Source organism: Excalfactoria chinensis, chromosome 8, assembly GCF_039878825.1.
Source record: "Excalfactoria chinensis isolate bCotChi1 chromosome 8, bCotChi1.hap2, whole genome shotgun sequence".
Classification (NCBI taxonomy): Eukaryota; Metazoa; Chordata; class Aves; order Galliformes; family Phasianidae; genus Excalfactoria; species Excalfactoria chinensis.
Window position 1 is genome coordinate 10,879,573 of NC_092832.1, and position 20,018 is coordinate 10,899,590.

At 39.4% G+C, this 20,018-nt stretch overlaps 2 protein-coding genes across 2 annotated transcripts; both read left to right on the plus strand.

Moving 5' to 3' along the window:
* Positions 1-45: 45 nt before the first annotated feature.
* LOC140255316 (retinol dehydrogenase 8-like) lies at positions 46-8,370 on the plus strand. Its single transcript, XM_072342770.1, has 6 exons — positions 46-1,417; positions 2,454-2,615; positions 3,725-3,904; positions 5,035-5,128; positions 6,654-6,837; positions 7,729-8,370. The coding sequence occupies exons 1-6, from the start codon at positions 1,249-1,251 to the stop codon at positions 7,963-7,965; spliced, it is 1,026 nt and encodes a 341-aa protein (XP_072198871.1). The 5' UTR covers positions 46-1,248; the 3' UTR covers positions 7,966-8,370.
* Positions 8,371-9,811: 1,441 nt separating this feature from the next.
* Positions 9,812-18,818, plus strand: DR1 (down-regulator of transcription 1). The gene is made up of 3 exons (XM_072343059.1): positions 9,812-10,038; positions 14,818-14,981; positions 17,748-18,818. Exons 1-3 carry the CDS (start codon positions 9,819-9,821, stop codon positions 17,892-17,894), a joined length of 531 nt encoding a protein of 176 aa, XP_072199160.1. The 5' UTR covers positions 9,812-9,818; the 3' UTR covers positions 17,895-18,818.
* Positions 18,819-20,018: the final 1,200 nt, after the last annotated feature.

Consider the following 20,018-nt stretch of genomic DNA (forward strand, 5'->3'; position numbering starts at 1 on the left):
TTCAGACTGATGTCTTAAAACAAAGGAGTATGAAATCCTGGTTTGAGGAGCTTAAAAGGAGAATATATAACCTCCCTGTAATCACAGTTGTGTCACCATGCTAGTGACACCACTAATATGGTGTTGCGCAGAGCCTCACTTGCCCCTCCTACATGCACTAAATATAAATGTGCATGAGCAGCAAAAGCAATTTTGCAAATCGCTGGATCAGCCAAACAGTGTTTGTACTAAAATTACATGTGCAAATAGTAAAAGCTGCGGTAACACAGTGTGCAAAGCCTGATAAATACAAAGAATCATACTTATATTTTATTACAAACCTTTGGTGCTGTGTTGTTGTCTTGTTGATCTGAGAAGTTAATAATTTAACTAGTTGTAATAGCTACATTAATTTCCTCTTTGGAAAGCTAATGTAATTTCAGGTAAATGTTTCTGTGGAGTCCTACTCTTCTTGAGGTACTGACTAGTTTACATCTACACTAGGCCTGGGAAGGTCATTCTTGTGAGCTTGTTGCATGGACGTGGAGTTGCTGTCTTGAATCTGTGAATCAAAATAGTTCAAAGACTTCTGTGATTGCAAGGATGTAGTAAAGCTGACACGTTCAGAACCTTCCTGGCTGATTGTCACACTGCTGGTGTACTTGCTCACTTTCTCTTGTCTTGTACAGGAGCAGTGCCAGTATGCATTGTGAGGAATGTGTCTAAACAACTTGTCTCCTAAATCCACATCACATTTTTCAATTTTCTTTCTTTTTTTCTTTTTTTCTTCTTTTGTTTTTTTTTTTTTTTTTAAAGCCTGTCAGGACTCTTAAGTTACAAACATTCCCATAAGAAGGTGGCACTGTGGGAATAAAACGATGTGTTAATCTATTTCAAAAGAATGATAAGTGCTTTAAGCATGGGAAGTCTGAACACCCTTAGCAGAAAGATCGTGTTTTGAGTGTTTGATATGCATGGCAGATGCTAAAGACTGGTTGTGATCATGGAAAGGCTTTTCCTTCCAGTGCTGTACAAAACAATTTTTCTACTACTTAAAAAAAAAAGTCTTTTGTTGTTTTACTCATCTCATAAAACTAATCTTGTTCTGTATTAAATATAGTCCATATTGACAATGCAGATTATAAGCTCATGAAGGAGCATCTGTTTCTGTTTTTGTCTAGCTAGAGATTATCCCTTAATCATGCCGGGTCTAGGTGTGCATTTTTGGATTTGTTGACTCAGGAAAGCTCGAGATAGCATTAAAGGCCAATGAGACATACTGCAGCTGCAGTTAGTTGCCGCTCCTCCGAGAACTCTTGCTTGACCCACAGAGTTGAAAAAATGGCAAGAAGAAACGTCCTTATTACAGGTTGCTCCTCAGGAATTGGATTGGCCTTAGCTGTAAAAATGGCGAAAGATGAACAGGAAAGATTTAAAGGTAATAACATGTCTGTTATTTATCTTTATCAAAAGTACATATATTTTTCAATGTGATTGTTTTGTTTTTCATTCCCTGTTACTTAATAGATGATAGTATTCAATCTGACTCCTTTCTAGTCAGTTTCCCCTCCCTATCATTGAGGAAATACAGTGCAGTGAAAATATACCACTTGAACACCTACATCAACTGAACAGATGTGTGTCTTGCTCTCTCTCTCTCTCTCTTTCTCTTGTGCTTGTAGTTAGCTTTGCTTCTAGCTACTAAAAATTTTGTTGAATGAAATGTACCTGTCAATTTGAAGGCCAAAGAATTTAGTTTAGAAGAAAAAATAATAATCTTGTAGTTATTTTCCCTGATGTGTTTCATTATTCTAACCCCCATTCACCCATAAGAGGGTGAACAAAAGAACTGGGATATTTGCTATGACTGAAAATGGATGGCCAGGTAAATACATCAGCCTGCAGGGCATCAGTTTCTCATCCTTATTCTTACAGCATTTCACTGTAAGGGGGGTGGTTGCTGATAGTTTTATGGAATTATGGTACAGTAACGAAACTGAATGATGGTCCTTTTCAACCCAGCTGCTCTATGATTCTGTGATTTGTTTTGGGAAGTTACTTGCATAAATGAGCATTTTTGCAGCTTAAAGAAGCAGGTGTTGTTCTTAATAGCTGTGTTATTTTGTTAGCTAGAATGTGATTTTTTTTTTTTTTAAAAGCATGTGTAGACTCCAGAATTATGTTTCAAATATTAAAAATGACTCAGCAGCCTGAGTTGGTACTATGCCGTGTGTTTTACTTTGTGCATAGTGGTTTAATTCTCCTTTCTAATTTCTTGAAGGTTTCAGAAACAGCTTCTGGGTAATTTGTGCTATTTTATGTTGAAAATAGGATCTTCCTACTTCAAGTTTTTATCTGGGTTCTATTACTGACATTTAAGATACAGATGAAAAACTATTCTTTAATATTTCTCAGGAACACCGCCACAGAAAAGGTCTTAGTTCTAATCGACTGTGGCTTCTGATATGTTGCAGTGTATGCCACAATGCGGAACCTGGCCAAGAAAGATGCACTCGAGGAAGCTGCAGGTCATAATCTGGGCAAAACCTTGGAAATCAAGCAACTGGATGTCTGTGATGAACAGTCCATTAAAACGTGTGTGAATAGCATCCCTGACAGAAGGATTGATGTCCTAGGCAAGTACGGGATGTGAACAGATAAGCACTGTTTGTCTCCACAAATACACTGGAGAAGCTTCATCAGTGCATTTTTTCATGTGATTAAAGTAATAGTCATTGTGTAGTTTACTCTGTTCATGGTTTCTCAGGCTTTGTGCAGGCATGAATTAAATCTCACTGCGCTTCTGTGAAGTTGGGAAGCTCGTTTTTATTTGCAGAGGAGAGGCTTGGTTGCAGAAAGTGTGTTGGATAAGGTGACGCAGTTCCTTATTATGAAATGTGAGAACAGAACTTGTGCCCAAATCTGCGTCATCTTACTGCCCAGGAGGTCAACCATAGCCCTGTTAGTCCTGTCTAATATGAAAGCAAGGAAATAAGCAAGTACAACAACAAATGCAAAGTAAGAGTAATTTGGTGTGGAGAATTATAGTTGTACAGAGCAAATAATTCAGCTATTAGTGTTCTCATACTCTTTTGCTAAAAGTAAACACCGATGTCTTAAGATGGAAGATGCTTACACCCTCAAGAATGAAATCTCTGAGAGAAAATCACGGACTTGCCTTTCTTTAGATAAATCTTAAAAAACTGTTTAACAGAATACATTTGCAAACTATGATAAGATCTAATGTCTAAAATACTGTAGTTTTATTGTAGAGCACCTGCTCTACCAGTCATTCCCAACTTGTAAAAACCCCAAAACTGTGAGGGTACTCTGTGTGTGTGTGTGTGTGTGTGTGTGTGTGTGTGTTAAAGATGTATGTATTTCAAACAAACAAAACCTAAAAGACAGGGTAATATACCCGCTATTCTGTCTTCTTTTGTTATAGATTGAAGACATAGGTGGTTCTTGACTCATTTTCCTGTAATCCCTTTCTAATTTAAAGGGCTGAAACAAATTGCTTGAAATGCAAAATGAATTTGGATTAAAGCTGTAATTAAATAAAAGTGTATTTGCACAGCTTGAGTTATACAATAACATATTTTTGTTTGAATCTTTTCTTTAAAGATTATTTAAGGATCATTTAATGCCTAACCCTCTCACGTTCGCTTTTAAATGTTTTTCAGTGAAGATGGCAAGTTAATGTGTAGTAAAGTTATTGGTCGCTGTTGTCTTTTGTTTTGTGCAGTTAGCAATGCTGGAATGGGGCTCATCGGACCAATTGAATGTCAGACTATCGATGAAATGAAAACTGTGATGGATACCAACTTCTTTGGACTGGTTCGACTCCTGAAGGAGATTTTGCCTGACATGAAGAAGAGGAAGAGCGGGCATATAGTTATAATAAGCAGTGTTATGGGAATACAAGGCAAAGTGGTTGTTCTTTTTTCTTTATTCTTAGAGCTCAGTATTCAAAATCTAAGGCATAACACTTAGCTTAGGAAAAAATGCAGGAGGTAGCACATCTGGCTACTGTGCTCTATAATGCTGAAGATCCAGCTATTCGATGGACAGCATTTGGATGTTTTTATGCATTCCAATAACCTGCTACTGTGCACAACTACTTAAGACCTTTAAACAACAAAATCTGCAGGTTGTTTTTTTTTTTTTTCCTGTGGGAGTAAGGCTATCAGTTTTAACTCTATTTCTTACTTTATCATTTTTTATTTATTATTACTAGAAATTATCTGAAAAACAGAATTTAGTGGTATGAGATTTTACTGTTGGAAAAGGTTGTGGGGACAGGCAAACATACTACACCCTGCAGTGTGGTAAAGAAACAAAATCCAATAACATCCTGCACTACTGTACACCCTTTAGTAAAGTTTCTTCTCACAAACCTCTGCAGAGCTAGTTTTAGCAAAGAATAATCATGTTTCTACTCTTGTGTTCCATCTAGTCTAACTATATATGTTTTGCAGTTACTAAGACAGAGTCATTATTCCTGCCTGGATTGTTCTGGTGAGAAGAATCCTAAACAATAACAACCCTTAGAGTTTGCCTGAATACAATATTTCTCATTCTCCTAAATAGATTGTTATACTTCTTTTTCCAAGTCCCTCAAGTGCAAACTGGATCTCTTGCATAATCAAATATCCCACATTGCTCAGCATTTGTGTTTATTTGCCATCTATTAAAAGTCTTGCTGGTAAATGATGTTAATGGTATTGTGTATATAAATGCATATTATATATGCACTTTTATGCATTGGACTACAAAATACTTATGATCCAAAGAGACCACAGCCTCAGCTAGGAGGAGGAAGAGCGTTAGTCAGCCATGCTTTCCTAGTATAAGTAAATTTGAGAACATATGCAAATAAATCAATAATGATCAGTATGGTTAGCATTGTTTCACTAGACCAATATACACAGGTTTATTTTCTTTTAATGTTTTCCCAGCAAGACTATAGAAATTCTGTGAAAATAGATATGTCTGTAAAAGGAAAATAATTGTTTGTTGAATACAGTTCTCAGGATGTTCTATTTGTACCATCAGGTATCTTATTTAATGACGTTTATGCTGCATCTAAGTTTGCGGTGGAAGGATTCTGCGAAAGTTTAGCTATACAAGCACTCAAGTTCAAGCTGCAGTAAGTATTGATCCACAGATGTAAACTATTCTTGAGACAGTTTTAGATGTGTTCAGAAGTACCAAACAGCTCCCTAAAGTTTGCTGCTGTCTAGGAGGAGCAGATTGAGGAACCCATGGAAATTGTACATCATGAAAAGCATAGAATGTCCACATTCTTCACATGCATAATCAAATAAAGTTTTGATACTAAAATAAACATACCATCATGGGCAATTAAATGCTTTTACCTATGAATAAGTTACTTTATACTTTTGAGAACAGATTCTTGCATGTACTAGAAATAAGTACAAGTCTGTATTTTATCTTGAAATGAATATAAAGATAAAAATGGTGTAGGACGTGGGGAGGCAGAGAAGGAGAAGTAGAAGGAGGGAGGGGAAAGAGGAAGATCGCGTAGGAATTCATTAGAATGAAAGTTGGGGTGAGATTTTTACTGGGACAGGAGGTTGAAAGGAAAGAACTGTAAGAATGTGGTGTAGTGTTTCTTAATGTTTAAGGCAGCATTTAAGAGAATGGTCCTGTTCACTGTGGTACTTCAGTGTTGGATTTGTCACGTACATTTACATTGGATCTATTCTTTGTGTGAAATTCAAGAATTGTTAAACATCGCTTGCATGTGTGTCTGCTTGAGTGCTTAGCCCTTGTGCTGTGGGAAAAGAGACAGCTGCTGACATGCGGTTCCAAAGACAAAGCTGACTCCAAACTTTGATTTTGCAAAGGCTATGAACAGTCTGGAGGGATTTAAAATAAATACCATAATGGGATTGTAAGACTATAATGCTGTATTGGTTCTGAAGAAAAGCCTGCCCAAAATTCAGCTCTGGAAAGAGGTCCTATCCCAAAGAGTGCTTTGATAAACGTTGTGATTGGTTAATTACTAGCTGAGAGCAGAACTAGAAGAGGTGACCAGTAACTGCATTTCTGTGACTTGTTACAGCACCTACTGATCAAAATCAGATTTTTTGTATTTGTTAGCAACCAAATCTGTCTGTCAACAGGAAAATTCTCAGTATTTTCTGTAATTAATGAAGGGGGATCTATGTAACGCTGACAACTTGACCAAAAATTCATATTTGGGTAACTTCACTCTCTTTCAGCTACTATTATCATGGAAAAACTATTAACAATAACACGTCATGTGGGATTTTGTCCAGAAAGTAGAAAGTAATGAATTTTTTATCATCTTTACGTTATTTTTCTTTGTGTTTCTGAAGTTGTTGTGAATAAATAATTGTCAGATTCCACAATTCCAAGATAGCAAGTAACAACTGCACTCGCTTCTGTTGTGAATTAACTTACAGTGCCTCCCTGAAAGATATGCCGTGCAGATTTTTCTACTCTGTGTGGATGGATAGCAGCTTCAGACCAATAATGTGATGTGGGCCACCTTCATAAGACATCCTTCCTGTTGTTTCCTAGCTCAAACTCAGATTGCAACCTTCAGTATACATTTTTAAGAAGCATAAAAAGGTGCATTTAATGTGGAGAGCAGTAACAATCTGTATACCTTTGCTTTCGGATAGGTTAAGTTTGATTGAACCAGGTCCAGTGGTTACCGAGTTTGAAAGAAAAGTGTTTGAAGATGGAATGAAAATGGATCTTTCAGCTGCAGATGAGGAAACAGCTGAGATGTTTACTAATATTTACCTTAAAAATTACAAACAAATTTTCCAGAGCCTTGGACAAAGTGCTGAGGAAGTTGCAGAGGTAACTCATCAACAAATCTCATTTTTTTTTTCTTGAATTAAGAATGCACTGGTTCAGTGGTTTATTTTGTTGTTGTCTTGTCGAAGTGTTAGATTTAATTAAACTGTATTTCTGCAACTTAGAAGAATTGTAAAAACTTAAGAGAATCCCGGGAGTTGTAAACAAGACCCTCTAGAACATTAAAGGAATATTATTTTTTTTCCACTGAAAGGCAATCGTTAACTCTCTCTTATATATATACAAATACCCTTGTGGACGCATGCTTTTACACATCATCTGGTCAAGTCTTGCCATTCCTCACTGTTACATCGCAGAGGGTTTCTGCCTGTGTAAACTCTCTCCTCTGTCTCACAAGTAGCTCTCCACGAATGGGAAGTGAGTGTGAAGTTGACCTGACTATCCTAGAACACCAAAGGCACAATAATAAATACTTGGATGTTGCTTTTGGTGTTCAGGGCTTTCTTCAGGAAGACGAGTGGAAGCAAGTTATTAGAAGGGACAACAATTTCAGCTGCTGGCTGCTAACACATAACATATGCTGACACTGAAACTTCCCTTGCTGTGAACTGCACTTTTGTGACCCTTTTCTAGTGAATTGAGTTTAACTATCTACCTATTGTGAGCATGTAGGGATACTTTTGGAGGGTTGTGTAGGATTCTTTGTATAAAGTGGAGTAGAGGAATAGAAACTGAATTATGAATAAATAAGAATTCTAGTCTTAAATATTTGAATAAAAAATTCTAATGAAATTCTAGTAAAGTCACATATGGCATTTCACACAATTCTAGCACTTTATTCATCTGATTTTCCTCTACTTGAATGAAAACAGGATTTTTAATTTACTATTTCAGTAAAGGTTCTTTAATGATTCTCCTTCTAATTCTTGGCAGCATACAGTAAGGATAATACTTGCGGAAAATCCACCGTTTCGCCATCAAACCAATACCTTGTATACACCTATGACAACACTGAAATATGCAGATCCAAATGGAGATCTACCCATTGATATCTTCTACAAAATGGTTTTTCACCATGACAAAATCTTCAGTGCAAGTCTTAACTTCATCAAATTGCTGAGGTGGAGAAGCAGAAAAAGCTTTGACCTGGGAAAATCCTCATCACAATGAGACTGTGCAAGCTGGAATTAACTGTTATAGCTGCTGCTAACACCATGTTGTTGTTTGTTCTGTAACTGTATAAAGGCATTCAAGATCTTTGAGCTTACTTTAGATAATCACCTCAGTATGTTTATCTTTAGTCTGCCAGAACCTTGAAATTAAAATCCTCGATCTGCAGGTTTAGTCCAGCCAGCACTGCTATTTAGAGTGCTCTTTTCGTGGAAAGATGAGCACTGACTTAAATTCTTAACTATTTAATATCAACTTGCTTCCTTTCAATGATAACCTAACACACTCTGAGATGTGTACTGTATGAAAAGGCTAGTAAGAATCTATACATAATTATATTTGAGATATTAATAAGTTTCATCAATCCTCAGGTGTAACAACTGAAGTAGTCATTATTTCTATTGAAGCTGAATATTTGGAATGCTTCCTCTGGATGCTCTGACAAATGTATTACAGAGGAGGGTTGTTCTTTTGTTTTGGTTTGTTTTTAACAGGTCGCCTCATTGTAACAGCTTCCTGTCCTTCCACTGCTTTGGTAGATTTTCTGTTTATTTTTAAGAGAAGTAACCAGTTTACCTAAAGAAGGGCTTTTTACTGCTGATAATTTTTTACGTGGAAAAAAAACCCTGCAAATTCCTTAGAATTCATCTTTAAAAGAAATAAAAAGTCAATAGAGCAGAAGCAGCTGTAGGTGTATAGCACAGGCTTTTTTTTCCCCAACTTTCCTACTGTGCATCTGCTCAGCTGCAGTTCTAACACAATGGCTGCTCCCCAGCACTGCTCCCCGCTATCTTATCGTTCTCTGACATCAGTCCTGCCTGGTGGTAGGGGGCTCGTGCCCTGTTATGCTGTAGGTCCCCAGCAGGTTCACAGTGTGGCTGTGCTGGCTGTAGTGCCGCGGTTCTCTCCCTCCGTCAGCACTAATTGTAAATTCTCCTTTCGTGCCTGGACTCGCAGCAGCTCAGCCCTGCCTCTCCCCAAAGGTTTGGGCTGAGCCCGGCGCTATCCGCGGTGCAGGCAGTGGCTGTGCTGATGCAGTGGCTGTGCTGATGCAGTGTCTTCCACATCCCGCCGTGGCCTTTCAAGTGCCCAAGCAGCCATGTGCGGGCTGCTGCTGGTACAGAGGGCTGCGGTGGAAGCCCCACGGGCATCCCCCTGACGCCTGTCTGTCCGTCCACAAAAGGAGCCCATTGGGGCTCGGAGCACAGAACTCTGGAATCATGACGGTTGGAGAAGCACGCCCCGCAGTGCAGCCCTGCCCGCCAACCCCGTCCCTCAGCGCCGCATCGGCACGTTCCCGTCTCGCCCCGCTCAGCAGCGCCGCGCACCTCGCCGCGCGCACGTGGCACGGCCTCACGCGCCCCCACCACTTCCGGTGCCTCACGGAGGAGGGGGAGGAGCCTGGCGGCGGAAGCGCGTTCCGATTTCCGGCGGAAGCGGCGCTACGCGCAGGTTGAGCCCGCAGTCGGTCCGTTTCCGTCTCGCGGCAGCCTTTACCGGCGCCGCCGCCCGTTGGAAGGAGTCGCGCCGTGCCGCTGCTCGGGGCTCGTCTTCCCTCACACCGCTCATAAGGTGGCGGCGCCGTCGCCCCGGAGGATGTGCCGGAGGCGGCAGTGGCAGGCGCCGCGGCCGAGGGAGTCCTGAGCCCGAGCGGCGCTCCCCGGCCCCGCGCCTCGCCGGCAGCTCGCTGCCCGTCGCTCCCCGTTGCCCCCCGTTGCCCTCTCCCGGCGCCGACCTCCGCCGCGTCGCTGCCCGCTTCCCCTCGCCGGTTCCCACACGCTGCAGCCCCCCGAGGGCGGCTCGAGAGCGCGGGAGCGGGGCGGAGCGGCCCTCGGGGGCCGGTGGCAGCGAGGATGGCCTCGTCGTCGGGTAACGACGACGACCTCACCATCCCAAGGGCTGCCATCAATAAGATGATCAAGGAGACGCTCCCCAACGTCCGCGTGGCAAACGATGCCCGGGAACTGGTGGTCAACTGCTGCACGGAGTTCATCCACCTCATCTCCTCTGAGGCCAACGAGATCTGCAACAAGTCGGAAAAGAAGACTATATCCCCGGAGCATGTCATACAAGGTGAGTTTCCGGCGGCGCCGTGCCGCGGGCCGGGCCGGTCGTGCTCAGCTTCTTAGTGCCGTGCTCTGACGGCGTGAGAGGCGAAACGGGAGCCTTAAGGCTCTTGGGGACGCAACGTGTGGTCCGACCGGTCAGTGCCTTGCAAGGGAATTGTGTCTTTGGTTGGAGGGACGGCTGTGGACTCGGCACTGGCTCTCGTCCATCGTTCAGAGAAGCGTGATGCCTGGAGAGAGGTCTCCGAGTCCAACTCAGAGTCTTTTTCAGGCTCGTGAAACGAGGGCCGCTCTTTGTAATGGCAGTGCAGCTTTCTCTTACAGTGTGTTACAAGGTCCTGAGCTTATTAGGTGCTTTTCTAAGGAGACTGACAAAAGGCCCACGGTTGGGTATGTGGAGCTTAGTCTCCTTGCATTGATTCTGTAAAAAAGTGAGATACTTTTCCTGGGCTTTCCTTGCAATTCAGTCATTTAAAATCAGCTCTTCCTATCTGTTGTGGGAAACATGTAACTATATTCCTTTGTGTTCTGCTTAGCTGTTGCCTCCTACTTCCCCTTGTTGAATGAAAGTTTTCTCAGTAAGTCTCCTTTGCTTTTCTCTATGTTCTACCACAAGTAGGGAGGTTTCTTGCATTGTGTGTAAGTCTGCAGCAAGCATCTTTTGCCAGGAACTGATCACTTTGCTGCTGAAGTAATGGTTGTTAATAACAGTGACTGCTGCAAACAAATTGATAACACTGATCCTGAGAGTGCTTCATTCTGCTGCTTGGTAGAGCTCTTGGCTGTAGTATTTGCCATAGAGGTATATCCAGGGTTGTAATGGTGTCAAGTTAGTTTAAGAAACAAAATAATGAGATTCTCTGTTGATAAGTGGTCAGATTTTTTTATTTCTTTCACTAGTCCCAGCATGCTCACCACAAGAGTTTCAATTACTTGATAGGATTACGAACAGCAATTTGGTAACAAATTGAAAGCAAATGCATCTACATGGTTGGAGACCAACTGCTAATGGTATACACACAAGTATTTTGTTGAGCTCTGTGTCATCGTGTTTGAAAAGTGCTTTTATGTTACATCCATTTTAGTCAAATATTGTTAATGAACACTCTGGAGAGAGATGCTTTTTCTGATGCTTCCAGAGGTGTAAGGGATTGTTCCTGGATTTACTGGTCTCATCTGAGGGATGTGCTTGTGCTCCCTCCAGCCATGGTCAGTTAGTGGATGGAACTCATGTCAAGTGTGATGGTTCAGGCTGTTTGTTCTGTAGGCAGCAGAGATGTGTCCAGAGGCACAGCGTATCAACATTGTCAGTAGCCTTCAGATGCTGTAGATATTTGCTGCTTTAACTGTACCTTGATATAGCTTCATGACCATGATGCTAACAGTTTCAGTAGTTGAATTATGTTAGTTGTGATCGTTGAGGTAACCCAGTCCCTTTAATGACTTAAGTCAATTCCATTAGCAATAAAATGGGCATCAGATCACAGCTGAACAGGCTACAGGGATGTTTTTGCAGTTGGATGTAGCAGACTCTTTTCTGACACTGTGACTTTGTGAAAACTTGGGCATCAGGGAAGACAGTGCACTGTTGCATGAGTTAGCTGATATGATTGTTCCTGTGAACAAGAGAGTGCTAGGTTAGAAGCAGGGGCTAGAAGGTAAAAGGGGAAAGCGGCACCCTTCCAGCTGGTGTCATCCTGCAACTGGGCTGTGTCAGAACTAATCCGAAACTGCAGCTTTGTTGTAGTTCCCTGTCTTGGGCAGTCGTACCGAGGACACACCATTGCACTGGGAAAGAATGGCTGTGTGGACACATACTGGGCTAGAGCACTTTCACCCACACTGCTGGGTTGTTTCAGATGGGTGAAGTTCTTGTGATGTTTCTTTGTGTGGTAACAGACACTTGACTGGCACAGTGCCTACAGACAGCATAGGGAAAGAAAAGCAGAGACTTCCTGCACCTTGAGGGAGATCTGCTGTGTTAGATGTACTCAGGCTAAGCCAGGCACTCACCACTAATGGTAAAATGTGCATCTGGTTCCTGGACAGTACCCGAAGACTTCAGGGCTCTAATGGTCCAAGTGGAGATGGAGAGCTTCTGCAGCAGTTAGAGGCACTGGGGACCAGTTCTGGAGACAGCTGACTTGGTAGCTGTGTAAGTTGTGATGAGGTGGGCTTTTTGACAAGCTGGTCTGCTGTTGGATTCTGAGCACGGTGAGATAGGAAATCACCGTTTTATGGAGCTGACTGCTTGGATTAGTTTGTCTGTGTGGAGCTGAGATGTACTAAGGTGGGCTGAGGATTGACGGCAAATCCTGAAGCCTTTCTTCATGGGCTGTTAGGATATTGGCACTGTCCAGTTCACGCTTTCATGTAAAAAGCTTCATTTTTCACTTTTGAAGTTACTTTATTTTAGAAGGGCAATGAAGATAAGCATCTCATATACAAGTGACTTGATTGTATTAAAAACAAACCTAGAACTACAAGTAGTTATGCTTAATGGATTAATCAGACATCTGTGTCTTCATGCAGTCTTTAAGAATGGGAGGAAGCTGAACTAAAAGGACAGGTGCAGTTTGACATCTGTAAAAGTTTCCTTCTCCTTACCTTCCAAAAGCTCTGTGTTTTGGGGACCAGCTTCTGGAATTTGATGGGATTGTTCTAACACCTGTAATATATCAGATTTTCAGCAGTCTGGATAGATGTGTAGACTTAACACTCTAGAAGTAGAAAGATTCTGGATTTTGGTGGATGGGAGGCTCTGCTCAGGTACTCATTAACTCAGCATTTGAGTACCATGCTGTTAGAAGGGGATAGAGGCTTATTCCTTCCATGCATGCACTCCATAAAGCCACAATGTGTTTCAAGAGTGTGAAATTCTGCAGTTGTTTCACTACAACTTCACTTCTTTGCAGCAGGCATAGTGTTATTGCTGTATTGGTATTGAGCTATTGTACGACTCTGTCATAGTTACAGTCCAAAAGAAAAGTATGTAACTATAAGTACTTTCCATGAATTCCCATTCTTTTAAGTGGCACTTGCTGTTGATTTGGGCTGCTGCTCATACTCCAGTGCAGCAGATTGCCAAGCCTGATCTCTGCCAGTATTCTTTTGGTGAACATCTGTATTCACTGTGATAGTTCATCTTAGTCAAGTTTGACTTGTAGACTTCTAAACACCTTAATGTTGAAAAGAAAAAGCTCTGAGTTTGAGATAGTTGACTGAATTTACTGTTTACATTTTAAAATAAAATGAGCTCCTTAATATTAATAGGCTGCTTATAGAACCGGTTCTGCACCACGGGACATGTTTGCCTCCTCTACTGAGACTGTATTAAACAGGTTCGAGAAGGGTTTTGTTGATTCTCATAGAAACTCTGGACTAATTTGAAACGATTCCAGTGTCTGCGTGGGCTGAGGCTGAACTGGCATGCTGTCTAGAGTAATTTAATTACCTCTAAATTGGTTTGTCTCTTAACTTCATTTTTCTTAAGAAATAGGTATTATGTAAAGTCATTTGCAAAATGTTTGCCAAATCTCTTAAAAGAATGGCAGTCCTGCTGCAGTGTGCTGCTAGATTGAAGGCAGTGCGTTAATTGTCTCCTTGTATGTGTTGGAAGCCACAGGTTTACAGAGTGGCTTTGTGTTACTGTGGTGGCCTGCCCCTCAGTTGTGGGTAGGAAAGGATCACATAGAAACATGTGAAAAAGTAGTCTGATGTACTGAGAGTCAGAGTGTGTTTATAATGTTCGTATTTACTATTATGTCGTTTATTTTAGTGTGACTTCTTGGAAAGCTTATTACATAAGGTTGAAATAAAGGAAGATAAATATCTAAACAAGTTTCATTCTATAAGGAAAACTCGGACTTGTGTAACTACTGGAGATAAACCAGGTGCTGAATGAAACTGAGGCTTGTTTCTAAGTAGTTGGTGTCCATGTGATATTTCTAGCCTGTTCTGTATTAGGTTCTGTTTTAGGGGGTGTGTGTGTGTGGAGGCATATAGTAGCAGGTGGCATATCAAAATGTGCCTTTTCTTGTGTGTTTTGCCTGTTTTGTTTTTAACCTTTCTGTTACTTTTGCATTCTTTAAAAGCTGTTGCAGAATACAGCTACATTTCAGATTTACTTGGGCAGGTTAAAATGCTGTGTTTTAGCTTCTGAATGCATTTTCATGTAGAGATAAGTATGAGGATTTCCATTCCAAAACAATAAGGAGATGTATGTAACTGTATATGTAATGTGTGTTGTTTGGCATCTAGAAAATGAGTTCAGATATTCAGATCCAAAACTAAAGTGTATTTCTATGGTTATGTTTGTTATTTCTGTCTTAATGAAAGTTTTCTCTGTTATAGGCAAATGATTTTTATTTGAAGACTTGCAACAAAAATGGAAAGATAGAATCATGGAGAAATTAATGGATCACAATTCAGATAGGAAGGGCATCTTGGTTCTGTAGTTAATGTATGAATCTGATGTGCAGAACATGAAGATGGAGGCCGTCCAAGAATAATGCCGCTCTAGCAAAATGAATCTGAGAGTCCCGAGTGCTTTGCAAGCCAGGACTTTTTGCACTTCAGTAAACTTTGTATTTCTAGCGTGAAAGTGTGCCCTCTTTAGAGGGTGTAGGAGAAGAGGCAGGGAGAGTAGCTGTCATGTATTCCCACAAACATGACTTTTCATCACCAAATGTCAGAAAAATCAAACGTCTCCTAAAAATGCATGTTTAAACATGTTGGTATCTGCTATCAAAAGCCTTCTAAAAGACCAATATTTTATTTTTTCTAGCACTAGAAAGTTTGGGCTTTGGCTCCTATATCAGTGAAGTAAAAGAAGTCTTACAAGAATGCAAAACCGTAGCACTAAAGAGAAGAAAGGCCAGTTCACGCCTGGAAAACCTCGGCATTCCGGAAGAAGAGCTTCTAAGGCAGCAACAGGAATTATTTGCAAAAGTAAGTGAGGCAACGCAACACTTAGACAGATGAGGTTGTAATAATTAATGTGGTGAATCTGATGCTGCAAAAACATGTACGCACACCTAGAAGTATTCCTTTCCTTGTTGACTGTTGTAGCATCTAAGGTGTTATTGATCTTCTTGTCCTGCTTGTATTACAGAAAGTCAAGTCAATAAGTAAGATACTGTTTCTGGTTACTCCTGCAAGTTGACACATACAAACAAATTTTATACTCTAGATTTAGGAAGGTTTTGTGTTTATTTTTCCTTCCCTACTATTGAGACAGGTACTTCCGTTGTATTGTAGTGATACATGAAGAACTACTTAGCTGAGGAAATAAAAAATGGAATTGACTTTTTTTTTTAAGTTGCATTTAAAACGTGAATCTCTCTTCTGTTTGTGACCATCACTGCACAAATCATTGAGGCTTTGAAAGTAACAATTAACTGTTAAAAAATTCTAATTTGTCCTTTCTCATCTTTATTTACTTGTGGCGAGATTCTATTTGAGTTAATTCATGCATAAACTTTTAAGGAGGCAGTTGAAGCACAGGGAGAGAATTTGCCTACAAATACTCCTTCATCCCTGCTTTACCTAATAGTAAACATTCCCAAGTTTAAACAACTAAAAGCTAATTTTATTTATCCTTCTGCACCATCTTTCTCTGTCTTATTCTCAGTCTGACAAGGCAATCTTTCTCTAAACAAAATGATATGAAAATAATCTTTGCTTTCTGTTTCCTCTTACCCAATCCACGAGTCTTGTTTTCTCAATTTACATGATTCTGTTTCCTCTGAAAATGCTTATTCAGTCATTACATTGTCTGATTACTATGACCTCCTTTCCCATCACTTCACTATACTTGTATCTTGCTGGAACACTTCATAATTGTTGGTTTTGTGTCATAAGGTGCCAACTATGTTAATCTTATTTGCATGATGAATTCTTTTTCGCCAGCTAAAGCTTCTGCATGCATGAGGCTCTTGTCAGCATGCATTGAACTAGTTAGGACTTCTTTTTCTGACTGTATTACCACTAGAAGGACCAATATGGCTGCTTCTGTTTAAGTTTAGATTTATGTGTAGTAGTCAGCTTGATTCATGTTGTTTTTAAGCCATTGTTCAAAAACTTTATATAGTCTACAAAATGAAGATAGATATACAGAACAACAAAGATAGTTGAGGGAGTACAACCTCCTAAGTAACATAAAACAAGAATGCTAAAAACCATTGCTACCTTATGTAGGCAGAATGGACCACGTGAAATGTGTTTTGGTGGTTGTTTTTAATTCCATAATACTGTGCCTTAGTGCCTAAATTAAAGACTGTACATGCAGGTTTAACAAAATTGTGTTGATTTTTATATGATTTTTAAAAGTGTTATGTTACAACGTGGCAAATATTACTTAATACTAAATTACACTTAATTAACTTGAATTAAGCACAATTAACTTATACTTAAGTTGGTATGAGGATGGTGGTGAATATTTAAGTTAGTCTAATGATTCCTCCTGATATTCGTGCGTGTCTAAAAGTATCTGTGGAAGATGAGGTCATCAACAGAAGTGTTCTTTTTGAGGCTTCCTTACTAAAGTTTGCTTATAAAGTTATAAAGTAAATGGGTTGCTCAATAGATGAGTTCAGTTTACCTCAGATGCTGATAAGGCTTCTTAGTCAATACAACAGATGCTGCAAATTTACAGCGTCTTGAATTGTTTTCCAACCTTTTTAACTTGGCTACTGCTTGAACTTAGAAATACTGAGAAGTGTTGAACAGGCTGAGAAATTGCAGCACTACTTGCAGTATAGGAAGGCTTCTTTTTTTCACGTATACTTAAATAGATAAACTGGTTTTGATCATTTTCTGAAGTACCATCTTTTGGTGTCTTGAAGTTTGGAAAGCTGGTTTGTTGATGCTTTGGAAAAAGAAAGGAAAATTCAGTGAGCAAGTAATGAATACTGAAGGTTTTTAATTTAAAGGACATTCAAAACAGAAATTGAAACTTTAACACAGTGTTGAAATCAAAAATAGTTGCTGAAAAACAGGAAAAAGCTCTAAATGGGAAAATGGGGAGGGCACCACAGGAACTACTTGAAGGACTTGGTTAGAACATCTTGTACCTTGAAGTACAGATAACATACCTTTCTGTAACAAAGACATCTCAACCTGCCCCTCCTTATTTAAGAAGAGCTTAGATTGCTCTGTTTTCCGAAGATGGCTTAGCAGAGTAAGATAATGGATTTCTTCATTTCTGTGGGGTTTTTTTTGGTGGTTTTTTTGTTTGCTTGTTTTGTTTTTGTAATTCTACATGCTGTAGAGAGAGGGATGACTTTGTAATTGCAAACGTTATTTGTAATCAGCAGTGTAGGACTGTTTTCATCTCTGAATGGTGGCTGAATGCTAAGAGGCCTCGAAACTGAGCCCTAAATTATTTTATTGCTTTGTTGTGCTTTATCTTTTCATTAGTAAGTGGTTCAGTACAATCCTGACAGTGAAACTAAAGAGGTAATGTACTAATGTACTTGTTCTGGAAAGTATAAATCCTCTAAATGTTGGCCTCTTCAGAGGAAGTGCAAATATAGCTGAACATCCAAGTACAAATAATAAAGGTATTTCTAGACATGTTTTTGTGTGCATGGTTAATAAAAAATTATGTAAAAGGAGTCTACAGGTGCAGATAAAACTGCTTTTATAGCTAAGGTGCTCTAGAGATTCCTCACAAGTTATATAGTATGACCTTAACAATTAAATTCATGTCTTTAGGCTAGACAACAGCAAGCAGAACTGGCACAGCAAGAGTGGCTGCAGATGCAACAAGCAGCTCAACAGGCACAACTTGCTGCTGCCTCAGCCAGTGCATCCAATCAGGCAGGATCTTCTCAGGATGAAGATGATGAAGATGATATCTGAAATTCACCAGCTGGGTTTCTGTCTTCACTAAGAAATATTTTTCCTGCACAATGAAAACAGTGAAATGAATGCTTACCTGTAAGTTTGTATGCATCATGGACTGGCAGTTGGTATTCTAGGGGTGTCTGCTGTTGTGTGCTGTACATGTATAAACTGTCTTTTTTTGAACTCTTGAAGATTTAAGGTTCAGTATCATATCGACTTTGGATTTTTAATGGTGTATATGGAAATTTTAGATAGCAGTGCGTCACTTATTTGATCAATAAACAGTGTTACAATAAACAACAAGTTTATAAAGTACAGTGAGATTTATACAGAAAGCTCTAAATCCACATTTGCATTTCTTCCCTTTTAACTAAACTATAAAATCTTACTTAGAATTTTTAATTGTTTTTGGGGGAGTGGTACAGTAGAGGTAAACTGTTAATGGGAAAGAAGTCAAGTTCAGCATAGTACAGTCTTGAATTCTTTGTTCTTTTTAAAATGCGGATCTATATGGCAATAAATATTACAAATGCTCAAATACCACACTTGTTACAATTTGAAAACGATATCTTTCCTAGCTTGGTGAAATCGTATGTTTAATAGGAGTTGTACAAATTGAATCCTTTTTGGTATGGGATGGAAAAAAAGAAACCCATGGTTTTATTACTACGTCCTTTGACAGTCAGTCCCGACTGAATATTTTACTTGGAAGACTGCCAGTTTTGGAAAACTAACTCTTATTGTTTTTCTCCAATTTAATGTTACCTGTTGATGTTATTGCGTAGTCCAGATATGTTCATATTGTTGAAATATAAAACTGGAACTTGATGAAACAGAATTGTTCTGGTTCCACTGATGTAACTGGGAATGATTCAAGCCTGTGAAGGCAAAAGCTGAAGCTACGAGCATGCTTACAATAAAAGAGGGATTTTATTTAACCTTGATAAGTCATCGTTGTCAGCGTAATGCTAATGTTTTCCACACTAGGTTGCCACTGGATTACTAGAATACTTTCAAAGATAACATTTTCATCACTCAAATTGGTTTGTAGGTAAGTCCAGGTTTTTGACAAAGTATTTCCCAAAGTGATCGGTGAGACATGGAACGGAACGGTAGTAGTCCTTCTGATAGTTGATTTGAAAATTATGTTGATTAATGGATGAGCGGCTGTTCTTTGTGTTGAAATAAAGCACAGTAGTGTCCATTACTGGGTTTTAATGTGTTACTTGAAGTAATACTGGCATATCTTCTGGTACACTAATCCGAGCAGACTAGAAAAGCCACTTGCATACTGCTGTAGATGATCTCATAGCTCTGTAACAATGCAGTTTGTTTACTTTAACCTGAGACCTCAGCAGGTTGCTCTAGTCATGTATCCTGAGGAGGGCAGCAAGTCTGTTTGTGTAAGGATACAAGTGGAAAACATCATGTCCATTTTTACATAATGACCTGAACAAGGTACAATTGGCATATATTCAGGTCTGAGTCTCTTAGTGACTTTTAAGTGTGAGATGCGTTAAGTTTCATATAAAGTAAATGTGAACACTTCCTTAAATGCATTAATACAGTGAAAAGTCAGAAATGTATTTTAATATTTAAGTTAAAACAAACGAAAAACCTTTCACAGCTACTATATGACATGTGTTAGGCAAGGTTTGATTAAGGAAGTGGTTTTCTGTGAAGGTTTAAGTACCAAAGGTAGAAAATCTAGTCTAGTGATGCAATGTTAATGTGCAGTGTTGGCTTTTCTAATTTGTACTGTAACACCTTCACACCTTTCTTTTTTAAATGAGTCTTTTTTCCTTTTAAATAATATTAGGTATGTTTTCACACCTTTATTTTCTGATGCAGAATTCAGGTTAACATTTTACTGCATCTGGTATGTATGGTGTAATATGTTTGGATCCTTGTGACCTTTCTTTTGGACATTCTTGTGCTTTTTTCATATGCTGTATTCTTCAAGCAATAAAATTCTGATGTGTTTTTATAAAATTGCTTTTATATTTAATGAATAGTCTGCCTTCTTCATTGTATTTATAAAGAAGAAATTTAAGACTATTTAAGCTGTGCTGTTATTTGACACGCTGAAAATTTTTTGTGACCAAAGACTTTTCAACCCGAGTGCTGCTGGATGGCGTT

Coding starts and splice junctions, on each gene's coding strand:
- LOC140255316 (XM_072342770.1), top strand. CDS start 1,249: ATGAGACATACTGCAGCTGCAGTTAGTTGCCGCTCCTCCGAGAACTCT. Junction 1,418..2,453: donor TGAACAGGAAAGATTTAAAG/GTAATAACATGT, acceptor GATATGTTGCAG/TGTATGCCACAATGCGGAAC. Junction 3,905..5,034: donor CAGTGTTATGGGAATACAAG/GCAAAGTGGTTG, acceptor TTGTACCATCAG/GTATCTTATTTAATGACGTT.
- DR1 (XM_072343059.1), top strand. CDS start 9,819: ATGGCCTCGTCGTCGGGTAACGACGACGACCTCACCATCCCAAGGGCT. Junction 10,039..14,817: donor CCCGGAGCATGTCATACAAG/GTGAGTTTCCGG, acceptor TATTTTTTCTAG/CACTAGAAAGTTTGGGCTTT. Junction 14,982..17,747: donor AACAGGAATTATTTGCAAAA/GTAAGTGAGGCA, acceptor TCATGTCTTTAG/GCTAGACAACAGCAAGCAGA.